This window comes from Stegostoma tigrinum, chromosome 29 (genome assembly GCF_030684315.1).
Source record: "Stegostoma tigrinum isolate sSteTig4 chromosome 29, sSteTig4.hap1, whole genome shotgun sequence".
In the NCBI taxonomy this organism is placed as follows: domain Eukaryota; kingdom Metazoa; phylum Chordata; class Chondrichthyes; order Orectolobiformes; family Stegostomatidae; genus Stegostoma; species Stegostoma tigrinum.
In genome coordinates this window covers 21,990,145-22,006,671 of record NC_081382.1, presented here as the reverse complement: position 1 = coordinate 22,006,671, position 16,527 = coordinate 21,990,145, and the positions used below count along the sequence as shown (strand labels likewise).

At 40.9% G+C, this 16,527-nt stretch overlaps 1 protein-coding gene across 1 annotated transcript in view; it reads left to right on the top strand.

The window, feature by feature from the left end:
- The window catches only part of LOC125465592 (prostaglandin G/H synthase 1-like), a 104,003-nt gene that overhangs the window by 68,310 nt on the left and 19,166 nt on the right, over nt 1-16,527 (top strand). Inside the window, exons 5-7 of the mRNA XM_048559287.2 lie at nt 728-871; nt 1,751-1,932; nt 10,955-11,038. Coding sequence (XP_048415244.2) covers nt 728-871; nt 1,751-1,932; nt 10,955-11,038 — 410 coding nt within the window. The remainder of the gene's footprint in view (nt 1-727; nt 872-1,750; nt 1,933-10,954; nt 11,039-16,527) is intronic.

Here is a 16,527-nt window from a genome sequence, read left to right as displayed (position 1 = left end):
AATGGGTGAGTTTTGGGAGGAGATGGGGAAGGGTGATCAGCCAGTATGTGATGACCCTAAATAAAATTTTAAAAACCTAAAAAAAATTAATATTTGGGTAGAAACAAAATGGTAATGTTAAGGAAATTATATAAGTAATAACTAAATTAGTGCATTTGGACAACGGATTCTTCATTACAACTAAATACAAAATGATCAATTTCCTTTGCTAGCACCTAAACCAACAGATAAAATAAACTAGTTTCAGAGATAGTGGGAACTGCCGATGCTGGAGATAGCAGGGTGTAGAGCTGGATGAACACGGCCGGCCAAGCAGCATCAGGGGAGCAGGAAGGCTGACTCTTCGGGCCTAGACCCTTCTTCAGAAATGGGGGAGGGGAAGGGGGTTCTGAAATAAATAGGGAGAGAGTGGGAGACAGCTAGAAGATGGATAGAGGAGAAGATAGTGGAGAGGACCTGACCTGCCTGCCTCCTCTTCACCTATCTTCTCCTCTATCCATCTTCTATTCGCCTCACACCCCCCTCCCTATTTATTTCAGAACCCCCTTCCCCTCCTCCTTTTCTGAAGAAGGGTCCTGACCTGAAACGTCAGCTTTCCTGCTCCCCTGATGCTGCTGGGCCCACTGCGTTCATCCAGCTCCACACCTTGTTATCTCAGATGGAATAAACTTAATGTGATAACTTTCCCTTAACAAAATGTATCAAAAAATGTACCTTCTTCCCGCAGCACGTTCAAATTTGATCCCCAGCCCTCCAACCTACAACTCTGACTATGATTACCTTTCCTGGGAAGGTTATGCGAATGTAACATACTTTACTCGTTTACTTCCACCTGTACCAAAGGACTGCCCAACCCCAACCGGAACTGAAGGTAAGAACAATGATGAAAACTATTTCAGTTATTTAATCTTCAATCTGTTAAGGAAACATGGAACCATTTGCCGAGAATAAATGGCTTGTGTCATTGAACCAATGAAATTAATTTGACCTGTTACCAGAAGACAAGGAGATCCTCAACATTTCTTCTGAGAAGTAGAGGAAATGAAAAAAATGGGAAAGGATTTTGCAATCCTAACGCATGGCTTTTGCATATCAGTAAAAGGAAGGCAATGAAAGCTCTCATTTCGCTGGGAGAAATTCTAGGCAGAGGTTTTGCAATTTTTCTGTGGAGGGTGTGGGAAAGCTAGAAGAACAGGCTTTCTTTATGGACCACCTAGTAGCAGACTGAAGAACTACATTATGGGAGGCTTAGACAGTGATCTCTGTTGCATCTTTATAGTATGGTGTGAGCTGCACTTTCACAATCAGCTTATGAATTCCACAATGCAGCTGTGACTTGCTGAAGATAATGCAATTCCAACATGAAACAAGCAAAGCCATATGGATAGCTACTGTGGAAAACATTGCTGATTGCAAGGTGACAGATTAACAGAAGGGAGTTACAACGAGGCGCAGAATAGTTTAATCACACTAAAACATTATTATCATTTTCTCTACTGTTCCACACGTGCCTTGCTGTGCTGGTAATGCTTTGGTTTTGCTTGTTTATGTCTTGCTAACAATGCTTGTACGTTTCATGTTTTTGATTTGTGTTGTCATCGAAGGGTTAATAGTTTTGATGTTGCTACAGAAAGCTTACCATGAAAAGCTTGTAGCTGACTACAACAAGATTCTATGCAAGTGTGTATTATAGAAGAGTAATGGATGGTTTGTTATATCTATATGAATAATTAACTTTAAAACTTTACAGGTTACAAGGAATTACCTGATGTAAAACTCTTGGCCGAGGAGTTTCTGTTGAGGAGAAAGTTCATTCCAGACCCTCGGGGCACAAACTTGATGTTTGCTTTCTTTGCTCAGCACTTTACTCACCAGTTCCTTAGGACAGATTTCAATAAGGGTCCAGGGTTTACAAAAGCTCTCGGCCATGGGGTAAGTAGAGATATTGATAAGGTATTAATGTATTTAAGGCCCAGTTTATATAGGGAACAACCATTTCAAGCACTTTTACAGGTTATTTTTACTTACTAGTGCCCATATAGTTAAAAATAAAGTTTCTCCCATTTAAGACTGGAATGAGGAGAATTTCGTTTTCTTTCACGTTGTCATAAGTCTATGGAATTCTCAGTGGCAGGGTCATGGAAAACTTTTAAGGTAGAATTCAATAGATTCTTGATTAACAAGGAAGTCAAAAGAGATAGAGGGTGACCAGGGAAATGGAGTTCAGGCCACATTCTTACCAATCATGATCTCATTAAATGATGGAGCAGACCTGAAGAGCTCAGATGTCTCACCCCATTATTAGTTTGTACATTTGTATTTTTATTGCTTTTCCAATCTGCAACATACTATAGGTCAATATTGTTCACGAAAGCCAATTAACATAAAACATCCTGCTTGGGGCCAGGATTTCTGCAAAAACAGACAAGATCCCCTGTCCTGGCTGAAATGATAACAAAAGGATGAATCCAGACTTGCTGCTCTGATCCTGGTCCCCGCCCTTTTCACAAGAGGAGAACAGGGCCAAATTGTATTTTGAATAGTCAAACACAATTTTTGTTAGTGGGAAATCCAAAGCATAATGCATGCTCATTAGATCTATCAGGAAAAGCTCCACACCGAAGTTCTTCAGCAAGACAAGATATAATTTTGGATAGGTGAGTAGAGTACCTTTAGTAGAGGTCAGATACCCTTTAGGAAAGGCCTTTTGGGATTATTAACAATATACACGAATGTGCATGAAACGTGAATGAGCTCATTGAAACTGACGTGTGAGTTTTCAAGGGTACTGACAAGGAAGCTGTTGAGAGAACTGTTGGTGGATGTGACAAGGGATCTACATCAGAACATGACAAACGGGGAATACAGCCTCTCATTCCTACTCCCTCATTTCATACAATCAGGGCTGATCTCATCTCGGCCTCAACTCCACTTTCCTGCCAATTCCTCATAACCTTTAACCCATTACTAAATAAAAGTCGATCTCCTCCTTAAATGTATTCAGTATCCTGATGACCACTGCACTTGGGTGTAGTGAATTCCACAGATTCACAACCCTTTGAGAGAAGTAATTCCTCCGCACCTGTGTTTGATATCTGCCATTCCTTGGGCTAAGACTATGACCTCCCATTCTAGATTGTCCCTGTAAGAATTCTCAAGGAACCACTGAGAACACTTCCAAAATTTCAAGTCATTTAACTTATTCAGTTTACATATTTATAAAACTTGTCAGGAGTGTTAAGAAAGATCAGTGGCTACAGTTTTAACCCTGTGTGTTAACATAAGCCTGAAGGTAATCTCTATAGAATTAAACAACCTTTCATTGTTCTAATGGGTGCCTTCAGTTTACAGTTTGATGAACAGCACCAAGTGCTTTTAAAATCTTTGAAGTGTGACAATGAGTACAAACGCTTGTTCTGTAAGTGATTGGAGAATGGTAATATAATGAATCAATTTTTAATAATGACATTTTTAAAAATGTGAAGCCAAAGAAAACACTTATGAATTTTATGTAATGTCAGCAAGGTATCCCCATGTTAGATACTCAATGAGTTAGCATGGATGGTGAAGAGATAAAGGTTGGTATGGTATGATCATGGGATGACATGAGATAACGCTAAATTGGAATGCCCAGAGGTTAAAGAGTCAAGAAGTGGGTAGAGGGATATAAGATGGTATGGGAGATACAGGAGCCAAAGAGAATGGATAGAAGGGCATAGACCGGCATGGGGATTTCAGGAGCAATAGGCATTGGGTAGAGATGCGTGTGATGGCATGGATTGGCATGGGAGTATGTAGGAGGATGAGGGCTGCAGGCCTGCTTTTTGTTCTTTTCTATTTTAACAACAGGCATACTAACATGGACTTTTACACAGCTCACCTCTACAACCGACACCCCATGTGACTACATCTGAATGTTTTGTGGGAAAATATGGGGCAACTCACAATAACACCTCCCGTATGCACCATCCCCACACCAGCACCCCCAAGTTTGAGATGAAAATTGCAATACCCAAAGGAAGTTTTTCACAAATTGGGCATGTAGCGCCAAAATGTCTCCTGGCTCTGTGTTCCTGATGCAGGGACACAAAATCTGGCATACTGTAATTACAAAGTACGGTTGATAGCTTGAGAAAGATTCAAAATTGAATGAGAGACTACAAGGCATCTTCAATATGTACTTCAGACCAAACGACTATCGCTATCCATCAGTCACCTGAGTCCTACAAAACGCAATCCAGCATCCCAATACAGAAAATGCCTCTTAGGACTTTTCTTTTCTCTTTACCAAGAACCTCTTACTGTTTTGACAATGTACCACTTAACTGGCACCTAAAACACAACCTCAATAACCTGACCAATTTAAAAACTGGAGCACCTCACCTGTGTGTCATGAACAACTGAACTCCAGAAACATTTTGATTTATAGTTAGAAGTTTGCTCTTTCTGAAATATTTCAGGCCCAGCTTTGATTCCAGCAGAAGATAGGGGACTTCCCAAACCCCACTTCTCACTTGACGGGAGCAGCCAGGGAAAAATTTACTTGGTATAGTTAGACTCTTACTGGTCTTCACCAGAATCCTGACATTACGTCAATTCCTTATTTGACCTTACAACCTAGATGAGTGTTATGACCATGATTAGATACCTCTTTTATTCTTTTTTTTCAAATTAACCATTCAGTGATGCAATTATGTTCTGCTGGGACTTGAACCCATACTTCCTGGACCAGAGATAGGGATACTATCACTGCACCACTAGCTCCATAGTACTGTTTTGAATATTTTCAATTCAACCTGCTCAGACATATTAGTATACACATGAGGAGCTGATTGAGTTGATCCCACAACTTCTGGCCCAGAGGTTGGGACGCTACCACTGTGTCACAAGAGTTTTCTTAATCTTTTTTGTATATATTTGGAAGTTTATCACACACAACTGATGGCTTTTCTCCCACCACTAAATCACGTGCTACTTTTCATCCATTATCATTTATTATATTCTCTCTATTGCCAATAACCACCTATGTTTCCAATTAACTGAATTAAGTGCAAAACCTAGTGAAAGCAACTGATTCCTCTTTTATTACTTTACATCCAGAAGTGCTGTCACACACAACTGAACTTTTCTTCTCACCATCGCCAAATCACCCCTGGTATTTTTTTTCACCTATTAACCACCACCACTAAGTCAGTTGGATGTTTCAGTTATTTAATTGACTATTAAGGGCAGTGCAAACCGTCCAAGGTGATGGCAGAGGCAAGGAGAGGGGGAGGGAAGTGGGTTAAATTAAAATGAATTTTAATCTCATCTCATAAATGGAATGGGAAGACAAATCAGTCTACCCCATGCAAGCCCACCTCCATTTCAGGCAACAGGATTACTTGTGGACTTTGTATGCATCCTTTTCGAGGACATCCGGGCATGCTAATTTTGTTTTTTATATATCTGGAAGTGCTCTTATACACAACTGAAGTGTTTACTTCCTGTCACAAAATCACTTTTCTTTGTGGATGGATTCCAGAATTGGTGGAACAGTGCACAGTGAAGATGGTCAGAGAGGAGTACAACCCGATCTTAACCACCTAGGCCATTGGGCTGAGGAATGGCAGAGGGACTTTAATGCAGATAAATGTGAGGTATTGCATTTTGTTAAGACAAACCAGGGCAGGACTTACACAGTTAATGGTAGGGCCCTGGGGAGTGTTATTCGAACAGAGAGACCAAGGGGTTCAGGTGTATAGTACCTTGGAAGTGACGTAACAGGTAGGCAGAGTGGTGAAGAAAGCATTCAGCACACTTACCTTTGTCAGTCAGTGCATTGGGTGCAGGGGGTGGGATGTCATGTTACGGCTCTACACGACGTCGGGAAGGCCACATTTGGAGTACTGCGCATAATTTTTTTTATTCATTCACGGGATGAGGGAGCCACTGGCTAGGCAGCATTTATTGTCGATCCCCAATTGCCCAGAGGGCAGTTAAGAATCTGTGTGTCTGGAGTCACATGTAGGCCAGACTAGGTAAGGATGGCAGCTTTCTTCCCTAAAGAACATTACTGAACCAGATGGGATTTTATGACAATTGACAATGGATTCAAGGTCATCATTAGATGATTATTTCCAAATGTTTAATGAATTCAAATTCCACAATCTGCCGTGGCAGGATTTGAACCCAGGTCCCCAGAATGTTATCTGGATTAACAGTCCGGCAATAATACAACTAGGCCCTTGGCTCCCCTAAATTCTGGTCATCCTGCTATAGGAAGGATGTTATTATACAGGAAAGGGAGCGAAAAACATTTACAAGGATGTTAATGAGACAGGATGGTTTGAGTTATAAGGAGAGATTAGCTAGGCTGGGACTTCTTTCCCCCGAAGGCTGAGGGGTGTCTCTATAGAGGTTTATAAAATCATGAGGGGTATAGAAAAGATGAATAGCCAAGGTCTTTCTCCTGGAGTATGGGAGTCCAAAACTAGAGGGCATAGATATAAGACAAGAGGGGAAAGATTTAAAAGGGACCCGAGTGGCAACTTTTTTCACACAGAGGTTGGTATATGTATGGAACAAGTTGCCAGAGAAAGTAGTAGAGGTGAGTACAATTACAAATTTAAAAGAATTTGATCAGATACAAGGATAGGAAAGGTTGAGAGTGATATGGGCCAAATGTAGGAAAATGGGACTAGATTAGTTTAGGAAAGCTGTTCGACATGGACGAGGTGGGCTGAATGGTCTGCTTCCGTGCTGTATGACTTAATGACTTTGAGTAAATTATCCTTGTGCCCAATTGAATATTCACGTGCAAAGCCCATTATGGGCTGATAATGTTAGGTTCGTATTTCAGAGACCCTCACGGACTTGATGCAAGAGCAAGACACTGACTTGGTTACAAAAACACAATCCTTTATTATTAAGAAAGTACAAACTGCAGAGGATCACTGTACGCAATCCGACACAGAGTGCTGAGTATCGTGAGTGATTCTCCCTGAACAGGGGACAGTCCCCACTTTTATACCCTTGGAATTGGCAGATACATAAAACAATTACTACACCTGACAACAGAATACAGCTTGGATCGTCACGAAGTGTATGACAATGACAGGATGCGATTTCCTGTGGTGATAACTGCCTGGCTTGATCAAAGGTCACTGACCTAGCCATTTCAGCAGTAACAGGGGTAGGCAGCAGTGTGGGGGTAGAGCCATAAGAATTACAGAGGTTAGTGCTTTTTGTGTTCATGGATATTCCACACCCCTACATATGTTTCACATCCAATCCTATTCGGGCAGGAAGTTGAGACAGTGTTCAGATACCCCTGTATGAGGAGAGAAGGAGAGTAAAAATTCATGGGATGTTAACCCATTAACATCTCACTACCACTTTTACTTTTATCCAGAAGTGCTATCTCACACAACTGAAAGGCTTTCCTGCCACCAAATCATCGTGACATTTTTGTTTGTTTTTAACTGTCAACCACCACCAGAAATTGCCTGTGCAGCCAATTAGGAGTTTACATGCAACCGATTTTTTTATATCAACAGGCTTTACTACAAACAATCCCAATATAACCAAGATAACAAAGTGTGGAGCTGGATGAACACAGCAGGCCAAGCAGCATCTCAGGAGCACAAAAGCTGACGTTTCAGGCCTAGACCCTTCATCAGAGAGGGGGATGGGGTGAGGGTTCTGAAATAAATAGGGAGAGAGGGGGAGGCGGACACGACAAGAGAGTTGCAGTGGGAGAGCGATCAGCCTCCCCCTCTCTCCCTATTTATTTCAGAACCCTCTCTCCATCCACCTCTCTGATGAAGGTTCTAGGCCCGAAACGTCAGCTTTTGTGCTCTGAAGATGCTGCTTGGCCTGCTGTGTTCATCCAGCCCCACATTGTGTTATCTTGGATTCTCCAGCATCTACAGTTCCCATTATCTCTCTCCAATATAACCAAGACTGGAATTGACAACATGGAAGTTTATCAAGCAAGACTTGAGAGAAATCTGGAGTCCTCCCGAAGGTTATTCACTGCCATGCTCCGAGGATATTTTTCATGATATAGATAGAATCCCTGTGGACTGCTTTGTTACTTAAAAGGCTTGTTGAGCCCATTTTTTGCAACCTAATCAGCTGCACCATTTCAGCAAATAGCTTTGAAAGCACACACAATAGCTAGCAGCACTTAAAATCGACGCAGGCCAAAAATAAAACCCTGAAATTTCTTGCCATATGTGCAGTGTTCCACATTGGTACTAAATCACTTCCTTTAGCCATTCAGGGATTCCATGGACGTGGAAAATTCCAAAGAATATTTGTACCTTGTTACGCAAACATTCTGCCCTTATCCAGTTTGGTTAATTCATTTAACATGCGCCTCTGTTATCCTTGAAACACTTGCAAGTCCCTTTTGGCACTGCACTTGGCAAATTAAATAACATGCAACTTGAAACATGCATTTAGAAATTGTGTATTGTTGCACTGCTAAAGGCAACAATATGCAAATCTACCTTGTCTAATTGCTGTGTATTCACAAATTCTTTCAGAGACTAATCGTTCTCAGATTCTTTAGATGATCTTTGGGTTCATTTGAGGTCAGAAGAAACCAACAGGAAATATCTGGTTTTCTTTATTTCTATATTTACTTTTGAAATAAAAATGTGTACAACTGAAATTGTAACATCTAAAACGATACAAAGTGCAAGGGTTAATACTGAATTCAAAACTTGGCTATAACCTTCACAAGGTATATAATTTCCAATCATTATTCACTAACTTGATTAAGGAGAAGAATATAATGAGGATTTCAGGTGGCTGCAAGTCATGTAAATACTAAGAGATAACCATGGTTAGATGAATACCTCATTATATTGGAGTGCTGTTTATGCTGTGAGGCGGATTGAGACACAATGACATCAACAAAACATATGCAACTCTATCAAATCCTTTGCAACACAATTGTTTGTATGTTCATACCACAGGAATTTGACAACCAAACCTGATTCTCACCGTGGCTTAAAGGGTAATGGCAGCAGATAGTTCCAAGTTGGAGATAACAACAACTGCAGATGTTGGAGTCAAAGACAGTACAGTGTAGAGCTGGAGGAACGCAGCAGGCCAGGCAGCATCAGAGGAGCAGGAGTGCTGATGTTTCAGGGCGGGATCCTTCTTCCAAAACACAACTGTATTGCTCCTCTGATGTTGCCTGGCCTGCTGTGCTCTTCCAGCTCCATACTGCGTTACCTCTAGTTCTAAGTTGGTATTTGTTCTAGTCCCTTTATTATAGCCATGCTAAGGTGCATTTTAATACTTTCTAAAATCAGCTAACTCAGCAGAAACTGGAGTTTTGATTTTACAAAGAAATGTATGAATTGGAAGCAAGGGTAGGTTATTCTGCCCCTCAGGCCTGCTCTGCCATTCAGTAAGATTATGGCTAATCTGATTGTATCCTCCATTCCTACCCTAGTAACTGTTGACTCTCTTGTTAGTCAAAGATCTATATACCTCAGCTTTAGAATTATTCGGTAACCCTGACTCCACTGCAGTCTGGAGAAAAGAGTTCTTCACACCCTCAACCCTCTGGAAGAAAAGAATATTCCTCCTCTCAATCTTAAATGGGAGACCATTGATTTTTGAAACCATGTTCCCTAGACTGGTCTGTTCCATAAGTTAAAAATATCATTTCAGCATCCTATCCTGTCAAGTCTTCTCAGGATCTATATGGCTCAATCAGGTCACCCCTTCTTCTTCAGACACCTCACTAGAAAGAGTCCCAGGCTGTCCAACATTTCCTAATCAGGTAATCACTGAAACTCCAGCCCCCACAATCTCAGGTATCATTGAAGAGAACCTTCTCTGAAATGCTGCTAACACATTTACATTTCTTCTTAAGTAAACAGATCAAAACAGCAGTCAGCACTCCAGATGTGTCCACACCAATCTTCTGTACAACTGTAGCAAAACACCCTTACTATCACATTCCACTTCCATAAACAGCAACATTCCCATTTTCCCATTTGTTGTACCTACATGCTAATGTTTTGTGATTCATGTCGCAGAATACCCAGATCTCCTTATTCTTCAGAATCCTGCACCCTCCCTTGATTATTTAAATAACTTGTTTTCTTTTCTTCCTGCTAAAGTGGCCAAGTTTACAGCTTTTCACGTTTATAACTCCATTGTAAATTTTTTGCCCACTCCCTTATCCCCTTGTAGACTCTTTATGTTGCAACCTATTTTCCTGTTCATCTTTGTGTCATCATCCAACTATGTGTTTGGTCCCTTCATCTAAGTCATTGATATAAATTGCAGATAATTGAGGCACCAATATTGATCCCTGTGGCACACTTCTGCCAATACAAATGTGATCCATTTATAGCTACTCCCTGCAGATAACTAATCCTCTGTCTATACTAATATGTTACTTCCTACACCCTGAACTTGGTTTTTACAAAATAACCTTTGATATGGCACTTTATTAAATGACTTCTTGAATTTAACAACAGTACGTTCACCAGCTCCCCTTTATCTATGTTGTACTCTGCCTGTACTGTATTGTAAATTTCTTTGAAGACCTGTTTGCAAGCATGAAACCTCCTTTCCTCACTGAATCTTTCCTTATCTTTCTTCTGCAAATTATTTTAGCTAAGAATGCACAGTGCAGCACATGCATGGTTTTCCTTAGCAAAATTATCCTCAGGAACAGAGTCTGTCCCTCTTGCACAGAAGGGAAGGGAGGATAGGAAGAGAGTGATAATCATTGGGGACTCAATAGCTAATTGTGGATAAGCTATAACCATTTGCTGCAATTCAGAACAATAATTTGTGGTAAGTTTGCATTGAATGTTTGGGAGTAAAACATGTTTTAACATGAAAACGCTTGCTCATATAACTGAGCCTTTTGGGCATGTTTGAATGATAATGGCTGAAAAACATTTGCCTAAAGTTAAATTGCTTTAACATTTCCCAGGTGGATTTGAGCCATATTTATGGAGACACTCTGGAACGTCAACATCAACTGAGGTTTTTCAAAGATGGGAAACTCAAATATCAGGTAACTTAACAGGAACCTTTTCTGAGACCATATAAAAATTCTGATCTTGGGGAGTTCTTATTACAGATTTTAAAAACAAATTAGTACACTTTGGGTAACTTAATCTATTGGAGCACCAATTTGGGAGTTGTAGCATAGGCTAAATGCGGCTTAAATCTCTTGTGCCACTGGGTTTCTGATTTTGAAAAAAGTTAACTGGAGGGATTGGAACATCATTATTCTTCAGGGTGTTTCTGCATGTAAGTGATGGTTACTTGATGGGAATTTGATAATTCAGAAGCAAATGCATCTGAATTGATGAATTACAGACCTAAGAGTGATACTCTATAAGTTTGACATCCAACACATTTCTAGTGTTGAAATGTTTTTGGAGCTGATTATTAAAGAAAAAAAACGTATCCCACCCCATCCCTGCTAACCTACATTTCTCATAGCTAATCCACCTAAACAGCATATCTTTGGTCTTGGGAGGAAACCAGACCACCTGGAGGAAACCTACGCAGACACGGGGAGAATGTGCAAACTCCACACGGACAGTTTCCTGAAGGTGAATTCAAACCCAGGCCACTAGCACTGTGAGGCAGCGGTGCTAACCATTAACCCACCATGCTGCGCTATTTTGAAGAATTTTGGAGGAGATTATGAAGATAGGGAGGACTGAGGGCAGGAAAAGAAGTGCAAACAAGGAAACCAGCTTTTGACTAGAGGCCAATCTAGGCCAGAAAACCAAAAGGTTGATAGGTCGGCAGGACAATGCAAGTTAGGATGCAGACAACATGAAAACCTGATGTTCACAGAGAACAGAATATTGCTGAAAAAAGACACTATTGTTGAAGCTTTTTGTATATTGTACTCATAGTGGAAGAACTGCCTCCTGAACTTAAACAGCAACAATCTCTGCATAGGTTAAAGCACCAGTAGTTAAACTGACAGTTGACCTCCATATTGGAGACAAAGGGCTAGCTAACTGAAGTACTAAATTGGTACTTTGCATCTCTTTTCAGCAAAGGAGAAGATGCTGCCAAGGCCAAAGTGAAATAGGTATAGGTAATTTACTGAATTAACTGAAAATTAAGGAAGAGGAACTTTTAGAAAGGCTAGATAAGCTGAAAGTTACCAGGATCAGATGGAATGCATCTGAAGATGCTGACCAAATTGCAGAGGTTTTACCCATTTTCTTTTCAGACCTCCTTAGATATGGGATTGGTGCTAGTTGACTGAGGAATCGTTATTGTTACATTTTCATTCAAAAATGAGGTAAAGATAAATCCAGCAATTACATGCTAGTCAGTTTAACCAAAATGATAGGAAAGCTTTGGAAATAATAGGCAGTGATATTATTAATTGCCAAATGGACAAGTGAAAATTAAATATGGAGAGCCAGCACAAATCTGCTAAAGACAATAAAAACAGAAATTACTGGAAAAGTCCAGCACATCTGGCAGCATCTATGGAGAGAAAGCAGAGTTAACGAGTCGAGTGACCTTTCGTCAGAACTGATAGTAGAAAGGAAAGGTTGGTTTCAATGCAGAAGATAGGTTGGAGGTAGGGAGTAAATGATAGGTGGAGATAGAGCCCAAAGAAAGAGAAAAACAATTGGACAGACAAAGTAATAGATAACGGTCAGCCTTGGAGAATGAGAGCTGCTAATGGGAAATATTATTGACTGACAATGGGTTGTATAAACCTCTTCCGGTAAATCTCTTCTAAACCCTCTCTAGCTTAGTAATATCCTTCCTATAACAGGATGACCAGAGCTGGACATGGTACCCCAGAAGAGACCTGCCAAGATGCTGTAGAACCACAGCCTAATACCCCAACTCCTATACTCAAAGGTCTGAGCAATGAAGGCCAGTGTAATAAATGTCTTGTTAACCTCCCTCTCTTTGTGCAATGCAAACTTCAAGAATTATGTACCTGAACCCTTAAGTCTTTCTGTTCTACAATACTACCAAAGCCCTGCTTTTATTTGTAAGTCCTCCCCTTGTTTGTTTCACCAAAATGCAATATCTCGCATTTACTCAAATCAGATTCCATCTGCCAGCCTTCCCATGGACCTGATCGATCTATTGATCAATTGATTAATTTTAGATTACCTTCTTCACTGTCCATTTTACCACCTATCTTGGTGTCGTCCAAAAACTTACTAACCATGCCTTCTATATTCCCATCTAAGCCATTTATATAAATGGCAAACAAGAGTGGATCCAGCACCAATCTCTGTGGAACACCAATTGTCACAGGCATGCAGTCGAGTCTGGAGACAGAGGGTGATGGTAGACAGTTGTTTTTCATCCTGGAGGCCTTGTGGGCCAGTGCCACAGAGATCAATGCTGGGTCCACTGCTTTTCATCATTTCTATAAATGATTTGGATGTCAGTATAGGAGGAATAGTTAGAGATAATGGGAACTGCAGATGCTGGAGAATTCCAAGATGATAAAATGTGAGGCTGGATGAACACAGCAGGCCAAGCAGCATCTCAGGAGCACAAAAGCTGACGTTTCGGGCCTAGACCCTTCATCAGAGAGGGGGATGGGGAGAGGGAACTGGAATAAATAGGGAGAGAGGGGGAGGCGGACCGAAGATGGAGAGAAAAGAAGATAGGTGGAGAGAGTATAGGTGGGGGAATAGTAGGAGGAATAGTTAGTAGGTTAGCAGATGACACCAAAATTTGGTGGTGTAGTGGATAGTGAAGAAGTTTATCTCAGAATACAATGGGACCTTGATCAGATGGGCCAATGGGCTGAGGAGCGACAGCTGGAATTTAACTTTGATAAATGTGAGGTGTTGCATTTTGGTAAGGCAAACCAGGGCAGGACATATACAGTTAGTGGTTTGGCCCTGGGGAGTGTTGGCAGACACAGGCCTAGTGGTGCAGGTGCATATTTCCTTCAAAGTAGAGTTACGGATAGACCGGGTGGGGAAGAAGGCATTTGGCACACTTGCCTTCATTGGTCAGAACATTAAGTATAGGAGTTGGGATGTCATGTTGGGGCTGTACAGGACATTGGTGAGGCCACTTTTAGTGTACTGTGTACAATTCTGGCCCCTCTGCTATAGGAACAATGTTGTTAAACTTGAGAGGGTGCAGAAAAGATTTGTAAGGACATTGCCAGCCTTAGAGGGTTTGAGTTATAGAGGGAGGCTGAATAGGCTGGAACTGTTTTCCCTGGGGTGTCAGAGGCTGCGGGGTGACCTCATTAGAGGTTTATAAAATCATGAGGGGCATGGATAGGGTGAATAACCAATGTCTTTTTCCGAGGATAGAGGAATCCAAAAGTAGAGGGCATAGGTTTAGGGTGAGAGGCCAAAGATTTAAAAAGGACCTGAGGGGTAACTGTTTCATGCAGAGGGTGGTGCATGTATGGAACGCATTGCCAAAGGAGGTGGTGGAGATGGGTACAATTACAACATATAAAATTTGTTAATGAACATTTGCTAATGTTAATGCATGGGAAGGGTTTAGAGAAATATGTGCCAAACGCTGGCAAGTGGAACTAGGTCAGATTGGGATGCCTGTTCGGCACAGATGAGTTGGACCAAAGGATCTGTGTCCATGCTGTATGACTTTATGACTCTATAAGTCATATGAACTAAAGGCCACGCAAATTAACCTAAATTAATCCAGTAATTCTGTAGTGGGTGCAGAAACAGAGGGGCCTGTAGATGTACGCATATAAGTAATTGAAGATGGTAGATATGTTGAAAAACGTTTGAAAATGTAGAATCTAGACTTTATGGTAGAGGTATGATTAAAAATGGAGGGGTTTATGATGGACCTTTATAAAGCACCATCTCATCTGGAGCATTGCAAACAATTCTGAGCATTGCACCTTAGGAAGGAGGATATGAGTCTTCAAAATATTTAGTAGACTGCTTCCAGGGAAGAGAAACTTCAGTCATGTGGCTAAATTGGAGAAGCTTGGGTGTTTTCTTAGATAATACTGAGAGGAGATTTGAAAGCAGTGTTCAAAATCATGAGAGATCTTGGCAGAGAGAAACAGTTCACATTGACAGAAGCGTCAAGAACCCAAGGATGCTGATGAAAAGTGATTGACAAGAATAATCAAAAACCATGAAATGGTGATCGAAATCATTAGCAGGCAGTAATTGATGAGCATTTCATGGAATACATCACCTGAGAGTATAATGGTCATGGATTACATTACAGTCTCTAAAAAGGGAATCAGATAAGACCCAGAAGGGCAGAAATTGGAGGAAAGAGTGGGACTAACTAACGTACTCTTACAGAGAGTCAAAACAGATGTATGAGTCAATGACCTCCTTTTATGCTGTGACCATTCTATGATTCCACAAGCAGACCAAAATGAAGCTGTAGAGTTTGAATTGAGACATGTGAACAGATTCTTATATGTTATTGAAACTTCCAACTGTTTGCCATGTCAGTTCTGGTCTCCATAGTTAAAGTCAGCTTGAAAATCAGATAAGGTAAGCAACCAACATTAAGTTAGCAGTCAATTCTTTTGGCACTATTTTATAGTCAACAGTTGGCCATCTTTCCTCATGAAACTTACTTTGAACAGTTTGCAAAGCCGGTGTTAAAGATTCACATGAAACTGATTCACACTAACCAACTGAACCCACGACTGAGTTACCTAGTCTGTATTTAGTTTCCTTAGTTCCATGCCTCAGGGATGTTCCAACTCCCAAAGGAAGCAACAGTATTCAGCGTGTATCACTTCAATAAATAATGTCAATGCAATTGAGGTGGACTAACAAAAGCGTTAGGATTGTCCTGCTAGGTAACTATAGTAACCTTCTGTTGCTGTTTAATGCCAAAAAGTTTGCTTCCTATCTGGACAATAATATTAACCACTATGAATAACATACGGACAGACATGCCAGATTTTTTTTAATGTATGAGTATTGTGGAATCAACTTTCTCCTTTGTTTTCCTCGAAGAAACTGCTGGTCAGATCATAAGAATGTTTGGCATTTTGCCGTAGGATTTCTGAGAATGCAGCTTTATCAGCAGCAACAAGAAATTCAACACCTGCTGCATCAGTGTGCAGTGTGCAGAAAATAAGCCAATTTTCGTCACAAGCCAAACAACATTGCTTCTGACCGTTTGACTGTGGTGTAATTATGCAATTATGAAATTATGGCCTTTATGGCATATCCTAATCAGCCTATTGATGGGACATTTCTGTGTCCCTTCAGACCTTATTGATCTAAGTTGTAGGCTTCAATCACTGCTTAAGCCTGACTGTTGTGATGCACAGCTTCTCCAACAAGCTCAAGTGAATGAGTCTGTCACAGTGCCCTATGAAAGGAGGAACACATGGCACCTAATGCTCTGGGGTAGAGTTGAGGATTACCAGCCATGGTCTCATTGAATGGCAGGGCTAACCCAATGGGCTGAGTGGTTTATCTCTGCTCCCACAGTTTATAGTCACTCTTTCCTCTATCTTCTCCACTGCAGTAACTATTACCAGTAACTGTGGACTCCTTTCACTGCTTTTGTGAT